This window comes from Phyllostomus hastatus, unplaced genomic scaffold (genome assembly GCF_019186645.2).
Source record: "Phyllostomus hastatus isolate PE091 unplaced genomic scaffold, TTU_PhHast_1.1 phas_scaffold_55, whole genome shotgun sequence".
NCBI lineage: Eukaryota > Metazoa > Chordata > Mammalia > Chiroptera > Phyllostomidae > Phyllostomus > Phyllostomus hastatus.
In genome coordinates this window covers 2,666,270-2,683,763 of record NW_025334035.1, presented here as the reverse complement: position 1 = coordinate 2,683,763, position 17,494 = coordinate 2,666,270, and the positions used below count along the sequence as shown (strand labels likewise).

General features: G+C 36.0%; 1 protein-coding gene across 1 annotated transcript in view; it reads left to right on the top strand.

Moving 5' to 3' along the window:
• Positions 1-17,494, top strand: part of RABEP1 (rabaptin, RAB GTPase binding effector protein 1) — a 108,425-nt gene that overhangs the window by 55,722 nt on the left and 35,209 nt on the right. The window contains exons 5-8 of the mRNA XM_045824179.1: positions 2,478-2,597; positions 10,576-10,711; positions 13,717-13,895; positions 16,641-16,769. Of these exons, the coding sequence (XP_045680135.1) occupies positions 2,478-2,597; positions 10,576-10,711; positions 13,717-13,895; positions 16,641-16,769 (564 nt within the window). The remainder of the gene's footprint in view (positions 1-2,477; positions 2,598-10,575; positions 10,712-13,716; positions 13,896-16,640; positions 16,770-17,494) is intronic.

Genomic DNA, 17,494 nt, shown 5'->3' with positions numbered 1-17,494 from the left:
CCATTTCTTGCCAGGACTAGACTTTCCATTTCTAGTCTTTCCAGGACTATTGATTTGAGTCCTGGTTTCCTTCCCTTTACTGTTGATTCCCTGTACATTTCTCTTTGCATAGCTTTCATTTCTTCCTGTATTTTGCAACCATACTCAATCATTTCTGTGAGCATCTGATTACCAGGTTTTGAATTCTGCATCTGATAGGTTGACCATCTCTTCATCACTTAGCTCTATTTTTGGAGCTTTGATCTGTTCTTTCATTAGGGCCATATATTTTTTTTTTTTGTCTCTGTGCAGCTGTTAGAATGTAAGGGGCAGTTCCTTAGGTATTTTACAGGGTAGGGCAACCTACTACTTCACTGTCTTGTGGCTCCATATGTGGGGGAGGGGTGCGAGTGAGAACAGTGCCACTTGCTCGCCTCTCAGCCAGCTTTCAGTCACTTCCTCTGCTACCCATAAGCAAATTTTGCTCTTCTGGTGCTGATCCCTGTTAGGTGGGTTTGTGTACATTCTAGGACCCTAAATCTGTGGGTCTCTCCAACAAACTCTCCTGTGAGGCTGGGAGTTTCTCCTGCTGCTGTAACCCCCACAGATTTTTACTGCCAGAGGTTTTGAGGCTTTATTTCCCATGCCTGAACCCTGGGTTGTGCAGTCTGCCTCACTCCTCAGCTGTTCCTCCCAGCTTATCCACATGCAAATGTGGGACCCCTGGTCCACCAACTTCTGCCTTACCCGTTCCAGTCTTCCAGCTGCTGCCTTGCCATGGGTATTCTCTGCCCTGGCTGCCTGTCCCCACCCCTCCTCTTGGTCTGGATGAATGTTTATTCTTTAATTTCTTTGTTGTCAGACTTCCATACAGATTTCTGGCAGTTCTGGTTATATTTTGTTTTTAAATTTATTGTGGTCCTACCTCTGGTTGTGTAAGAAGACAGTGTATCTACCTATGCCTCCATCTCGTCCAGAAACTCGGATTTTGACTTTTCAGTCAGATTAATCATACTCTTGTTCTTAATTCTTGGTCCATATAAGGACTACTTTCATGGTTTTTTAGTTTTTTTAATAATACGGAAATCATCTGAGAACCGAACACCCAAAACAAAAGCTTGAACCTTGAGAAATAGTTTTTTTCCATTCTCTCATTTCTGGAAAATATTTTAATTCAGCATCTTCATTAGGATCTGACAGTTGTCATAGTCATCTGACGTAGTTATCTAAAGTAGATAGCCTCCACTTCTCTCAAGCCGAGATGAATTCATATTTGATGCTATCATTGGAAATTTTATTCCTAGCCCTAGTCCCAGCTACCAGTCCATATGAGGGTGGTTGGTTTTTCCTTTCTTCTAATATATTCATATCCATATTCATGATTTCCACAATCTGCCACTTTTTTCACTTTTAAAATTTATTTTTAAAACTAAACTTTATTTTTTAGATTTCTTTGATTTACAGAAAACTTGTGATGGTGATATAGAGTTCCCCTATACTCCACATTCAGTTTTTCCTATTATTAACGTTGTACAAGTGTACACACACACATAGACAAAATTAAGTTTCTCACCAGTTTACTAGTTTATGGATGTTTTCTTTTAATCTGTGTTTTTGAGAATGAAGGGTGGAAAACAATACATTTTTAGAGGTCGTTCTTTGGGTTTGTGTCATTTAAATATGAAAAGTAAAATGATATTTAAAGCACCCTGTTTAAATAACTGGATGATAGCTTTCTTAAAAATTTATTTATTTTTATTTTTATTTTTATTGTTGAAGTACAGTTTTCTGCCTTTCACTCCCATCCCAGCCCACCCCTATGGATGATAGCTTTTTTATAGCAACATAATTTTGTCATATTTTAGAAAACATTTTCTAATATTTCCTAATGTTTAAAAAAGAATCTTTTTAGTAGTCATAAGAAATTATGGTTTAATTAATTTAGTAACCAGGATTATAAAAAATATTTATTATGTGTATTTCCCTTTATACATAAGATACTTTCCAAGTCAGTTAATTAATTGCCAAGTCAAAATTGTCATAGTGAATTTATTTTTCTACTTCCAAATTCTAAAGGGAATATATGCAAAAACTATGATTATGACTTGACATTCAAAGTAATGCAACATTTATTTATTTATTTTTAAAGATTTTAAATTTATTTTTAGAGAGAGGGTAAGGGAGGGAGAAAGAGAGGGAGAGAAATGTCAATTGGTTGTCTCTCTCATGCCCCCATCTGGGGACCTGGCCTGCAATCCAGGCAGATGCCCTGACTGGGAATTGAATGAGCGGCCTTTTGGTTTGCAGTAGGACACCCAACCCACTGAGCCATAGCACTCAGGGCCAAAGCAATACAACATTTAAAAGTTAGACATGGTTCTGTTTTGTGAGTGCCTGGTAGACTTATTTATTATACTAATTTTTAATAACTGGATGGATCAAAGTTTCTTAGAAAAAGCAATAAATCAGTTATAGTATTTAATCCTTTTTAACTGTAGGCCCAAGAGGATGCTGAAAAACTTCGGTCTGTTGTGATGCCCATGGAGAAGGAAATTGCAGCTTTGAAAGATAAATTGACAGAAGCTGAAGACAAGGTGAAAGAGCTGGAAGCCTCAAAGGTTGTGAAACATTATAATTCATTTGCTTAAAACCCAAGATTCTGCCCTAATGCAATGAGCAAAAGTTAGAATTACTAAGGGGGTAAAAACTGTAATGTAGACTATGCATCTTAGGAATCTTGCTTTGTTTAAAACGCAAAAAGAAAAAAGAAAAAAATCAATTAGAGATAATATAGTTATATTATGGCTGGATTTGTTGGCTATAAAGAGACAATACAAGAAATACAAAGGGAGTATCAAAAATTTTAACAACTATTAAAAGAAAGTAGGAAAGAAACAATAAGAAAAGAGATCGTAAACAGAAGCACAACATAGGAATGTAGAAAAGGGAATGTATCAATAATCCTAGTAAACTGATAATCACCTAAAAGAGTTTGTATGTTAAAAATCTAACTTTAAATTTCTTATAAGAGATACACCTAAAATAAACCTACAAGATGAGATTGGAAATAAAGGGATATTTAAAGATATGCTATGTAAAGTCTAACCAAAAGAAAGTTAATATAGCAATTGTAATATGAAACAAGTAGGTGTAGGGGAAAAGAACTAATGGAGATAAAAAAGGACTCTATCAATAAATAATCCATCAGAAAGAAAAGATAATCATGAACTTAAATTCACCTTACATAGTCTTGAAATATGTAAAGCAAAAAGTGACAAGGAGAAATTGACATTTCCCAATTATAATAGGATATTTAAACTGATCCTTAGCAAGTGACAGTGCAAGCAAAAAAAATTATTAGTAGGGATGTAGGAGTTTTGAGCAACATGATTAATTTAGCTATCAGACACATAGAACCCTGTACCTAAGGAAGAAACTATTTTTTATATTGTAGTAAAACACAGTAGGTAAGAGCTCAGCATTAATTAGCTGGGTGACTTTGGGAAAATAACCTTACTGTCCTTTAGTTTTCTCAATTGTAAAATGAGGGTAATCATATAGCCTGTCTCATAAGGCTGTTATGAGGATTATAAGTTCACACATCAAAGCATAGAGTCAAGTATCACTTGATTCTATGTAATCAAGTAATCAAGTATTAGAATCAAGGATAGTGCATAGAATCAAGTATTACTGTTTTTAGATATACTTTTCATAAATTTACAAAGGAAGTGCCAGTAAATTTCAAAGAATTGATGTTATACAGACCAGAATTTCTGACTACAGTTTATTAAATTATTTACATTAAAATGATAGCTAAAGTGAACTGGAAATGAAAAAAATGAACTTACGTGGGAAAAGGAATTATAAAATATTATGAGTGATTTCAATATTTTTACTCAAGAATCTAAAAAACAGAATAATACAAGGAATATGATTAGATGAAAATAATACATATAAGAGCTGATGTTAGTGAAATAGAAAGGCCAAAGAAAAAATGAGAAAGGGAATACAATGAAAAAATGGAAAAAATAATAAGACAGATAAACCTCCAATAAGATAAATCAGGAAAAAAGAAAAAAAGACTCAAATTATTAGAAATAAAGAGGACATAAGTACAAATCTGTAGAGATTTAAAAATAATAAATACTGGCTGACTTCCGGCAAGATGGAGGCATAGGTGGACGCACCGTACCTCCACGCACAACCAAGATTGGAACAACAACAATTTAGAGGCAGAATAACACCCAGAACTGGCAGAAAATTTATCTGAATGGAAGTCGGAGAGCCAAGAAGTTGAAATAGACCCGTTTATCCAGACTGGTAGGAGGGGCAGAGACAAGCAGCCAGGCGCTGCGGAGAACAGGGAGAATTGGGCGCATAAGGCAACCAGGAGCACGTAAGGCATCTGGGGCACGCAAGATTGCAGTGGGTGGACCCTGAGTACGCAAGTGGCAGCTGGCAGACCCAATGAGGTGGCAATTGTGGAGCAGGGCAGAGTGTGCAACCAAGGATCCCAGGGAAGGGACTGAAGTCCCATGGACATTGTTCCCTCTCGACTCCACCCTCACATACAACATCACAATCTAGCAACTGGGGTGCCCAGCCCTGGTGAACACTTAGGGCTCCGCCCCTCACCGTAACAGGAGCGACCAGACCAAAAAAAAAAGAGAGAGAGAGAGAGGTGGCTCAAACAGAAGCACAAATCAGTGCCCCAGAACTCATCCTTTTGAGTGACCAAGAGATAGCCAACCTATCAGATGCACAGTTCAAAACACTGGTGATCAGGAAGCTCACAGAATTGGTTGATTTTGGTCGCAAATTAGATGAAAAAATGCAGGTTACCATAAAAGAAATGAAGGAAAATGCACAGGAAACCAACAGTGAAGGGAAGGAAACTGGGACTCAAAACAATAGAGTGGATCAGAAGGAAGAAAGAAACATCCAACCAGAAAAGAATGAAGAAACAAGAATTCAAAAAAGTGAAGAGAGGCTTAGAAACCTCCAGGACAACTTTAAACATTCCAACATCCAAATTATAGGGGTACCAGAAGGGAAAGAGGAAGAACAACAAGTGGAAAAGTTATTTGAACAAATAATAAAGGAGAACTTCCCCATTCTGGCAAAGGAAATGGACTTCCAGGAAGTCCAGGAAGCTCAGAGAATCCCAAAGAAGTTGGACCCAAGGAGGAACACACCAAGACACATCATAATTACATTAGCCAAGGTAAAAATGAAGGAGAGAATCCTAGAAGCAGCAAGAGAGAAGGAGACAGTCACTTACAAACGAGTTCCCATCAGACTGTCAGCTGATTTCTCAAAGGAGACCTTGCAGGTAAGAAGGGGCTGGAAAGAGGTATTCCAAGTCATGAAAGGCAAGGACCTACATCCCAGATTGCTCTATCCAGCAAAGCTTTCATTTAGAATGGAAGGGCAGGTAAAGTGTTTCTCAGATAAAGTCAAGTTAAAGAAATTCATCATCACCAAGCCCTTACTATATAAAATGTTAAAGGGACTTGTCTAAGAAAAAGAAGATAAAAAACATGTACAGTAAAATGACAGCAAAGTCACAATCATTAACAACCACATCTAAAGCAAAAACAAAAACTAAGCAAACAACTAGAACAGGAACAGAACCACAGAAATGGAGATCACATGGAGGGTTAGCAACAGGGGAGTGGGAGGAGGAGAGAGGGGGAAAAGGTACAGAGAATAAGTAGCATAGATTGTAGGTAGGAAGTAGACAGGGGGAGGGTAAGAGTGTTGCATAAATGTCTCTCACACGCAGGGACATAATGAAGGCTAGCATTTCGGCCTTGAGATAGCGTTACCTAGCAACTCTATTAGTCTGCTCCCTACCTAAAAATAACTTCTACCCAGCTTTTGTCCCGACAAGCTTGCAGGTGTTACAAGGAGTAGAAAGCCCCTTTGTGAGACACAAACTTTATTTTCCTGCCACAAGAGTAGTATGAGAAATGTAGAAGCTGAAGAACTTATAAGCATGACACATGGACATGAACTAAAGGGGGAGGAAGTGGGTGGGAGAGGGTGTACAGGGTGGAGGGGAGTGAAGGGGGGAAATGGGACAACTGTAATAGCATAATCAATAAAATATATTATAAAAATAAAAATACTATCAACAATGTCACACAAATTAAATAAATTTGATGAAATGAAAAAGTTTCTAATAAAAGATAGTCAAAATTGTCTCAAGATAAAATAGGGAGGCAAAAGCAGACAGTAATTATTAAAGAAAATGAATTTATAGTAAAAATTTTCTTTCTCCTGTTTCCTCTCCTCCAAAAGACATTGGATTCAACTGGTTTTGCAGGCAAGTTTTCCAAGCCTTCTGGAAAGAGATAATCCATATATTTTATAAAATGTGTTAGACAACAGAAAAAGTGAGAGCTCTCCAAGTCATTTTAGAGACTTGCATAACTTCATTACAAATGAGCACACACAGAAAGGTAGTATAAGAAAAGAAAATTCTAGATAATCTTATGTAAGAATACAGAAAAAAAAATTTTGAACAGTGTAGTTAAAAAAAAAAGAGACATCATGACTCAATGAAGTGTATTCCCAGGAGTTTAAGGATGGTGTATCACCAGAAAACCCATTATTATTATTATGTACCCCATAAAAAGATTGTAGGAAAAGAGCAGTATATTTTAGATTAAGAAAGGCATTCGATAAACACCAATAACTTAGTAAAGGGCTATTTCTCAAGCCTTCATTAAACATCATAATTAATGATGAATGTTTAGCAGCCATGCACCATTAAGTACAGGAACAATAGGAGGAGACCCGTGCTCAGTGATTTTGTTCAGACAATGCAGCTAGACAAGGTAAAGAAATAAGGCATGAGAACTGGAAAGAAAATGATGAAACTGATTTGATTGTTACATAGAAAACCAAGAGAATGTACAAACAGGTTATTAGAACTAATAAGAGTTTAGAAAAGTTGTTCCAACAAGATCAACATACAAAAATAATAATGTTTCTATATCCCAGTAATAGCTAAATAAATAATGTAATGGATGGGGAAAAAAGATCCATTCGCAATAGAAGAAAAAACAAAAAAATACCTACAGTAGTCCTCCCTTATTCACAGGTTCACTTTCTGAGGTTTCAGTTATCCAAAGTCAGCTGTAACCCAGAAATATTAAGTGGAAAATTTCAAAAATAAAAAATTGATAAGCTTTAAATTGTTTGCTGTTTTGAGGTGATGAAATCTTATGTCTTCCTGCTTTGTCCTGTTCTGGATATGATTCATCCCTTTGTGCAGCATATCCATGCTGGACCTGCTTGTTAGTCACTTAGTAGCCATCTCTGTTATCAGTATCACACTGTGGTATTACAGTGCTTATGTTCAAGTAACCTTCATTTTACTTAATAATGGCCTTAAAGCAAAAGAGTAGTGATGCTACCAATTTGGATATGCCAAACAAAAGCCATAAAGCACTTTAGGGATACTGTTTTACTCTAATGGTACTGTATTTTTTACTATAGCAAAAAAAAAATGTGGTATGTGTTGGTTTGGTACTATCCTTGGTTTCAGGCATCCACTAGTGGTCTTGGGATGTATCCCCCACAGATGAGGGGGGACTACTTCATATAATTTACCTAGAATGCATAAAAAAATGGGCATGATGTTTAGGAAATATACAGGGTGAGGCAAAAGTAGTTTACAGTTGTTTGTGTGGAAAATAATACAATAATTAATGAATTATAATACAAGAAAAAATTGTTCTGTGTATTCACAGCTGTAAGTGTACTGTTGTATTAAAAATGAAGGTCTGAATATATGTGTGTTCCTTAATGAAAAGATAATGTATTATAAAGCTGGCAGTATACTTAAGAGCTTGACAGTGGTGAAAGAACCTGGATACCATGGAGTATTTTGCAGATGCAGCTGTAAACAGGATGAGCTTGATGGGAACTCAATGGATAAATGTATCCAACTGTAAAGAAGAAATCATCGTGTAATTAACCAATGGCTAGAAGGGAAACAAAACTTTGAAGATGAATCTTCTGTCTCTTTACTTGCTGCAAGTAAAGAAAACTACCTTCGAACAACAAGAACAGCAACAACAAAGCAGGCAGTATAGCCCCAAATTAATCTGAAATTCAATATTTTACTCAAAAATCCAATAAGGAACTTGATAAGTAGATACTAGAATTCATGTAGACAAGCAAAGGATCTGAAATATATCTAGCAAAAATTTTAAGAAGGAAGGTTAGGAGACTTGTCTTACCTACCAGATACTTTATGAAAAAACTACTGTAGTCAAGATAGTTTGATATTAGTTTAGGGATAAGCAAATGGACCAGTGAAACAGACTAGAATGCCCAGAAATAGAACTGTATATGAAAATTTGTTGTATGACAGGAGGCATTACTAATCAGTAGGAAAAGAAAGGATTATTTTAAAAGGCTTTGAAAAATAATTAATTATAAATGTGGGATTAAGTGAAATTAGCTTTCTGTCTCACACTTTACAAATACTAATTTTAATGAATGAAAAACCATAAGAGTGAAAAGCAAATTTTTGAAACTTAGATGTTAATAAAAGAAAATGTTACCAGGGGTACAAAAACATTAGAAATAAGACAATAATATTGACTGTAAATGAAAAGATTGACAATTTACCTAGCTGAGAATATAAAACTTCCCTATTAAAAGAAATTTCACATAAAATTGAAGAGCTATAGACTATGAGAAGATATCTGTCTGTACCTCAAATACCTAACAAAAAATTAGTATCTGAAATTAACAAAAATTGCCTAGTTATAAGTGACAAATTGCCTAGTAGAGAAACAAGAACATGAGCAAGCAATTCACAAAAGAGAAAATCACAATAGCCAAGGAATGTAGAAAGATATTGAACCTCACTAGAAATCAGGGAAATGTAAGTGAAAATGGGATACCATTTTACCCTAACCAGATTATGTCTTAACAGTACAAATTTGTAGTGTCCACTACCTACTGGAGTGTGTGAGTCTTCCCAGTTCCAGCTGCTCTTGTCAAGTTAGAGCCCCAGTTGACTGACTGTTTTGGGATTCTCGGGGGCCATCATTGCTTTCTGTTAGTTTCTTCTGCATAGACACTGATGTTACTTAAGTCCATGTAGGTAATTTCCAGTGGTTTGTCCCCACCTTCTGTTTATCACTTGTTATTTTTTCTTTCTTTTTTTTTTTTTTGTAGCTAGTCATGTGTTTTTGGTTTTGTTTTTTTAGTACTTCTGTTGTTAGGATGTGTGAAGTTCAAGGAAATTCACATACTGTGCCACCATTTTCCCAGAGTTCTGCTTAATAGCTTTTGAATGTTAGAAATTATTAATGAGTCAAATATTTGTTCTAAGAAGTAATAACTGATAGAATTAGTGGTTATATTGCCACCATTTTATATCTGCCATATTGACTCTTACCATCAACTGAATTATCACCCTCTCCAGGTCATAGGGAAAATGCCTCACAACAGCCAGCACTTTGTCATGCTTGGTTAGTATCTTTTTTTTTTTTTTTTTTTTTTATGCTCATCCGAACACATGCTTATTGATCTTAGAGAGATGGGAAGGGTGGGAGAGAGAAAGTGAGGGAAACATTGATGTGAAAAAGAAACATTGATTGGTTGCCTCTTGTACATGGCCCCCGACCAAGGACTGACCTTGCAACCTAGGGTATGTGCCCATGACCTTTTGGTTTATGGGGTGATGCTCCAACCAACTGAGCCACACTGGATGGTTAGTATCTTTTTTATTGGCCTCCAGTGAAGCAAATGGCAGTTTTAAATAATTATTTTAGTCTGTGACCAGTACTACTCTATTGTATTAACAATAGACTAAGGGCGAAGATAAGATTAGTCAGCTATTTCATGTTTGAAAAAGTATGAAGATAAAAGGCGTGAAAATGACCTTGAAGAATAAATTAGACATAACCATTTGAAAAAGTAAGTTAACTAAATGACTATTGGATGGACAATTTTAAGCCAGGATGAAACAAACAGTTGTATAATCACTTTCTAGGGCAAGATTGCATTTTATTTTGGTTGTAACTATTTCAGATTCATACTAAATTGTTTATATTTGAACATTATAGTTGATTGTTCAACAAAGTAGTTTTTAAAAGATGTGATTTTAAAAAGTATTCTGCAGTTGCCTTCAAGTTTGTATTTGTACAGTATGAGACGTTATTTTTTTCATCGTTATTTTTTTCATTGTGACTTCCTCTTTTTTCCTTCCATGAATACATGTATCTGTGAAAATGTTTCCTTTTTATAAATTTAAGGCACTTGGAATTACCTCATTAGAAATAAAAAGAAGCAAACTTATAAGGGTATGGTACTGTTTTTATCTTTAGACAGCAACTACTGTTTAAAATAAAAACAGCAACTTGGTGTTTCTGAGTATGTGATAAAATGAGCACATGGGAGTATAAATTGGAATTACCTTTTTGAAAAGTATACAAAATTGTTATGTGTAACCTCATTTGTATATTTACTCATGATATGATTACAGTGTTTACTATTAATTAGTTATCTTTTAAGTGTTCCATAGTAAGTATGTATATTTTAGTTTCATAGAATTGTGTCTTCTTTCAGGTTAAAGAACTGAATCATTATCTGGAGGCTGAGAAATCTTGTAGGACTGACCTAGAGATGTACGTAGCTGTTTTAAATACTCAGAAATCCGTTTTACAGGAAGATGCTGAGAAACTGCGGAAAGAATTGCATGAAGGTAAATATATATTCTGTATATTTTTTATCTTAGTCACTAAGAGAACTATGATATTGATTAACAAAGTAATAACCAATCTTAAAATACCAATCCAATATATTAGTGATTTAATTTAAGCTTCACAGTTAGTTTGAACATTCCCATGAATATCTGGAGATGTGAGGTCTACTAAAGATACTTAGATTGTTACTGACTTCTTTTTCTTCCAGGACTCCAGTAATAACTTCACAGGGCATCAGCTCTTGACCGAAAGATAATAGAGCTAGGAATTTCTGCATAGACCGTTTTTGCCCTCAATCCATTTTGATGGAGGAGGATTAGCAAAAGTGCATATGGGACAGAGAGGGCAGATAATATATTCTGGTGTCCTTAAATAACATTCCTGTTTATAAGGGACAGTTGTTTTTATTTTTAAATTAATTTATTTTTAGACAGAGGGGAAGGGAGGGAGAAAGAGAGGGAGAGAAACATCATTGTGTGTTTGCCTTTCATACATCCCCTACTGGGGACCTGGCCTGCAACCCAGGCATGTGCCCTGACTGGGAATCAAACCAGTGACCCTTAGGTTCATAGGACTATGCTCAATCCACTGAGCCACACCAGCCAGAGCCATAAGAAACAATTTTGATTTCACTAGTCTGGTAGCAGAGTGATGCAGAAATTGACTGTGTTTTCCCAGGAATGAGGAAGAAAGCTCATTTTTTCCTCATTAAAATAAAAATATACTTTTGTCTTGAATTCTTCTAGTGATTCCTATATATCTGGGGTTCTTAACTTTTTTGTGTCATGGACTCTTGGCAGTTTTGTAAAGCCCTTTCAGAATAATGTTTTTAATCCATAAAATACGTGGTATTACAAAAGAAACCAATTACATTATTTAAAAGTTATCAAACTATAAATAACTGTAAACTTGTGGTATAGTAATAAGTGTGCTATTTCAGTAATGCATTAAATAACAAGCTCTAGTAGCAGGTTTGATAACTTGTAATTTTGAACTAGTGATGAGCAGAAGTATCAATATTAAGATATCTGTGGCTTCTGTTAGTGAGCAGGTCATAGGGATTATTATACTTAACTGTGATTGGTTGCCTACATTTCATAATTGAAGTAAATGATAAATTTCAGTTAGTGGTTAGTGAAAATAAAGATCTAATTTTTTTCTTTTTTCAAATGCATGGGCTCCTTTGAAATCTTATACTTGTTTCAGGTTTTGCTAGTAATGTATTTTAATATGCATTTTAGGACTGTGGTGATAGATTCTTACAATGAATACTTTTGAGTATACCAAATACTATGGAAAATATAGCTCTTCCGTAAATTAGGTTTGTGAGTTTTTTTCCCCCCAGATAGTGGAAAGCTAAAATTACGTAAGTGTACAAAATTATTTCATAAAGTGTTATGAAAATAACACGAAGTTTGAGCCTTTGGCTTTCAGGAAACATTTTTCAGATGTTCTGCTGTGAAAAAACCCGCAAACTCTGAAAGGGCATAAAAAAAATTTATGGTTAAGTTATGTGCCTCAACCCTTCCAGAAATAGTGTAAGACTGCTAAACCTTCCTGATATGTCTGGAAAAGTATCTGAGAAGTTTCACTCAAATGAGTACTGGGATAAAGGAATTTCCATACTGAAACACTCCTACCAGAAATAGCATTTGAATGAAAGAAGACAGATAAAGATTAAGCAGCATGTAATGGTAGGCTTAATTGGTGAAACTAGATATTTAGCCAAGTTAGTGCAGTTGTGTATCAGGGGTGCTAGGATTGGATGGAAGTGTATGAGGAGGCAGCAGTGCCACAGATAGGCTTCTTCAAAGAAGTTGTTCTTAAGTGGAGTTTTGAAAGATAGGTAGGTAATTTTCAAAGCTGAGCATAACATTCAAGGCCATTTGCATGTGGTATAACAAGGTAAGGAAGTGAAAGACGTGTAGTTCATTAGAATTAGGATACAGGAGGCAGTGGTGCAAAATGTGAAACAGGAGAGGTAGACATGGGCCAGATCACAGAGACCTTGTGCTAAGGATTTTGGATTTTATCCTGTGGGCATTAAGGAGTGTCTGAGGGTTTAAAAATCTTTTTTCTTAAATAACTTTATTGAGATAAAATTCACATGCCATGAAGTTCACTCTTTAAAGTGTAAATTCAGTGGTTTTGAATATATTCTAATTTCAGGACATTTTTATTAATCCAAAAAGAAATTATGTACCCATTGCCAAACATCCCTGTTCTCTCCTCCATTCCAGTCCCCGGAAGCCACTTACCTACCTTTTGTTTCTGTACATTTGCCTGTTCTGGACTTCCTTGTAAATAGGATTATACAATATGTGGCCTTTGTGCTTGGCTTCCCTGAAGGGTTTCAAACTAGCGAATAATAATACTAATTTTGCATCTTGGAGAGTTCATTTTAGTAGCAGGGTGGAGGATAGAATAGAGAGGGCAAGACCAAGGGCAGGAAGAATAACAAAGGGACTACTGTTGTAGTTGTCTAAATTACCAGGGCTGATCTAAGGCAGAAGTGCCATAATGCACAGGAGGTATTATTAGTAGACTTCTGTCATATTAGTAGGCTTCTGAATGTGTTGGGTGAGGAAAAGTAAGAAATATGAGTTATCTCTTGAGTTTCTGTCTTGGGTAGCTGAGTAGGTGGACATAGAGGATGATACTACCTACTCTTTTTTCCATAGAAGATGGTTGAGCCAATGAGTATCAACAACATAAGTATTTACAATTATTCTTTGATTTATCCTTAGAGGTCAGAATTAAATGGGCTCAAGGATTTCTGGATAACAGATGTATCAGACTGTATTAAAGAGAGTTAGGCATGCTTACTAAACCTTTGGCCTTTAGAGCAATGTTTTCCAAAATGTATTCTCTGGAACACTTTTTATGTGAGTGACATTATGGAAAGAATTTGTTTTTTTTTTTTTTTTTTTTGTCAAAGAAATCTGGGAAATACTGTATAGCCTACTATTAAAATTCAGTGTTTTTGATTGGGGGATTCTTACAGTGTGCCATCTCTTGGAGCAAGAGCGACAACAACACAACCAGTTAAAACATACGTGGCAGAAAGCCAATGACCAGTTTCTGGAATCTCAGCGTTTGCTAATGAGAGACATGCAACGAATGGAGATTGTGCTAACTTCAGAGCAGCTCCGACAAGTTGAAGAACTGAAAAAGAAAGATCAGGTGAATACCATTTTTGTAGGAATTGGCTTACTTTTTTCATTGTGCACCCTAACCCACCCACAGATGTGTGACTACATTACTTCATGCATATTAGAGGTTGACTAAAGCCTGAAATAGGGTGCTGTATGACATTTTCAAAAACATCCTAGCTGCATTTGAGGGATGTTTTTTTTTTTTCAGTTTTAGAAATGGCCTTGCCTGGAGGAAAAAACCATTTAGAAGTGATCTGCTTCAGAGACTGCAGGGTGCAACAGTGCATATTTCTGAGAAATATTTTGTGTGTAGTTCAGTCCAGTTCTCCTAGGGCTCTTGAAGTGTGTTCATCCAGGCTAGGTCTTCCATGACATTGGTCTAAAAGCTTTATTAGAAGGTGACAAGGTGAGGATGGAGAGGTTGAATGATAGGTAAAGGCAGGGGTCTAGAGTGCTGCATATCTAAGGTTCTGTTTGCCTCATGTGATTTAAAACATTATTTAAATCACTTGAGTAATATACAGATACATCCTTATGTTAATATTTTGTGTTTTTTTTTTAAGTACAAGGTAAAGTTACAAATATAAAGTGAAAAAGATGCCTCTTTATACCTTCCACACCTCCTTTCCCAGAAGTAACCACTTTTTAAGTCAAGAGTAGTCAGTTTGGAAGGTAGTCTTCCAGACCATTTCTATGTATTTATTGGTGTACTTTTAGGAATTTTTTTTTTTTCAGTTTTTTCTTAACTGGTATCATAGTTTAAGTATTTATAACTTATTTTTCTCATGGCATTATCTTGGATATATTTTCACATTAGAGATCTGTTTTTAGCTGGTAGCATGGATGTGCCCTAATTGACTTAATCCTTCTCCTTGTAGTGGGCATCTGAATGGTTTCCTTTTGTGTCACTTTAAACAGTTGTCGCAGCTGACGTTCCATACTATGTTGTATATGTGTACAATTATTTGCCTAGGATAGCTGTATAGAAGCTTTTTAAGGTATTGGAAATATTTTAGATTACCTAGATGACTTTAGATGACTTAGGTTAGATTTGTTTTTCAGAAGTTTCTTCCTTTTTAATTTCTTTCTTTCTTGCTTTCTCTCTCTCTCTTTCCCTCCCTCCCTCCCTCCCTCCCTCCCTCCCTTCCTTCCTTCCTTCCTTTCTTTTTAGAGAGGGGGGAAGGTAAGGAGAAAGAGAGGGAGAGAAACATTAATGTGTGGTTGCTTCTCACGTGCCCCCCACTGGGGACCTGGCCAGTAACCCAGGCATGTGCCCTGACTGGGAATTGAACCAGCAACCCTTTGGTTGGCAGGTTGGTGCTCAATCCACCGATTCACACCAGCCAGGGCTAATTTGCTGTTTCTTGATTCTAACTCTTTCATCTTGTGTGTGGACATAGTCACCTTAAAGATTCACATTCTAAAGTGCAGATTTAATCATGTCCCTCCTGCAGTCCATTAAAACAGTCTTAATTTCTATAACTGGTCATTTAAAGCCTTTATTAAAATTTATTGAGGTTTGTCCTGGCTGGGTAGCTCAGTTGGTTAGAGTATTGTCTTGATATGCCAAGGTTGTGGGTTTGATCCCTGGTCAGGACACATACAAGGATCAATTAATGAATGGATAAATAAGTAGAACAACAAATCATTGTCTCTAACATTTTAAAAAATTACCAAAAAACCCCAATAATACTATCCAAATGAAGTAGGAGCTAATGGCAGATCTGAGGTTTGAGCCAGTCTCTGATTCCAGAGTCTAGGCACTTAATCACCACCCTCCTTCTCTATACCTCACTTGTCATGTGCCTATGCTCTTTTCAGTCACATCAAATTATTCAGTATTCCGCTCTGGCCGGTGCAATTCAGTGGATTGAGCACAGGTCTGCAAACCAAAGGGTCTCTGGTTCGATTCCCATTTAGGGCACATGCCTGCATTGCGGGCCAGGTCCCCAGTTGGGGGCACATGAGGGGCAACCACACATTGATGTTTCTCTCCCTTTCTTTCTCCTTCCCTTCCTCTCTCTCTAAAAAATAAATAAATAAAATCTTTTAAAAAATTACACAATATTCTGTCAGATGGCTGCCTGCGCCCCTGTGTGTTTGTACCTGCTTCCTTTCTCCCTGGAACCCTTGCTTGTCTCCTCTCACAAAATTGGCAAACTTAATCTTACTCATTTTTCAAGATCAACTAAAATGTTACCTTTGGGGGGGCCCCCTTTTCTAGTTCTCTCATATGAAATCAATCATTTTAAAAAAGCATTCCTCAACAGTATTGTAATTGTGTGTTTGTCCTTTGCCACTAGGGATTAAAGGTACTCATCTTTGTTAAGTGAATGATTACATCAACTTCCATCATTCCTTTTGTATTTCATATAAATTTGTATATCTTCCTAATGGATGAGTAATAACTTTTTCCTATTAGTTTTCTACAATAATCTGAAGAAATATTCTATGCAAGTTTTCTTTCTTAGATCATTTGAAGAAGAGGAGGTGGTTTGCTTTCTTTTGTTTGCCTTTCATCTTATGTACTTTCTGGGAGCTATTTCCTGATTTCTTCTTTTACTAGCATTCGTACTTTGTGCCTATAGTATTAAAACATTTTGTTATGACCAGATGCCCTTACATGTGATTAGAAAACAAATTTAAGTCTCCAGTTTTCTCTCATCATACAGTTGTTGTTTTTTTTGTTTGTTTGTTTTGAGTGGTTAGAACTACATGAATCATTAAATATAGATTACTTGTGTAACACATATTTTTTCTTCCTAACATTTAGGAGGAAGATGAACAACAAAGACTTAAGAGAAAGGACCACAAAAAAACAGATGTTGAGGAAGAAGTGAAAATACCAGTAGTGTGTGCTTTAACTCATGAAGAATCTTCAGCCCAGTTATCAAATGAAGAGGTATAGTGAGTCTAATTAAAATAATTGTGTACTATCTTAGCTTTTCATACATTAATCAATAGCATTGTTCATATGGTGAGTATATAACTATTTGCTGAAAATTAGATAAAATGATATTTGCTTGCAGTCATTTTTATGGTATTATAAGTAGTACTATTTGAAACATGTAATTTCTCTCATAGTCTCTGAAACAATTCAATGTTATTTTATCCAGTGGTTCCAAAAGTAAAACATTAGAAGAAATCTTTAATATCTGTAAAGTCTTTTTTATATGCATAATGTTGACAATACTTTGAGCTTTTGTTTAAAAGAGATTATCTAAAATATTGAAACACTTAACTCTCTGTACCATATATTACATATTAACTAGTATTAGGTCTTAGGCCCCGAGACTAGTGGGTGAGGTTTGGCAGATTATGATGGGGTGGGGTAGAACATTTCAGGTATTGGGAATGGGGAGAGTAGAGAGACCTGGAGGTGGAAAATGTACAGTGGTGCTCCTATGGGTTCATCACCTCTAATCCACTATGTGGCAAGGGCCTCCTCACTAGGTGTCCTGTCTTCAGCCTGTACTGAACTCCACTCCACTGTACCCTCAGTGCTACTATCAGATTTATTTTTTGTAAGTGTGTCTGTAGTCAGGCCACTCCCCTGCTCAGACACTGACTCTCATTGCCTACATAATTAAGTACAAATTCCTCACCCAGACCACTCATAATATGCTC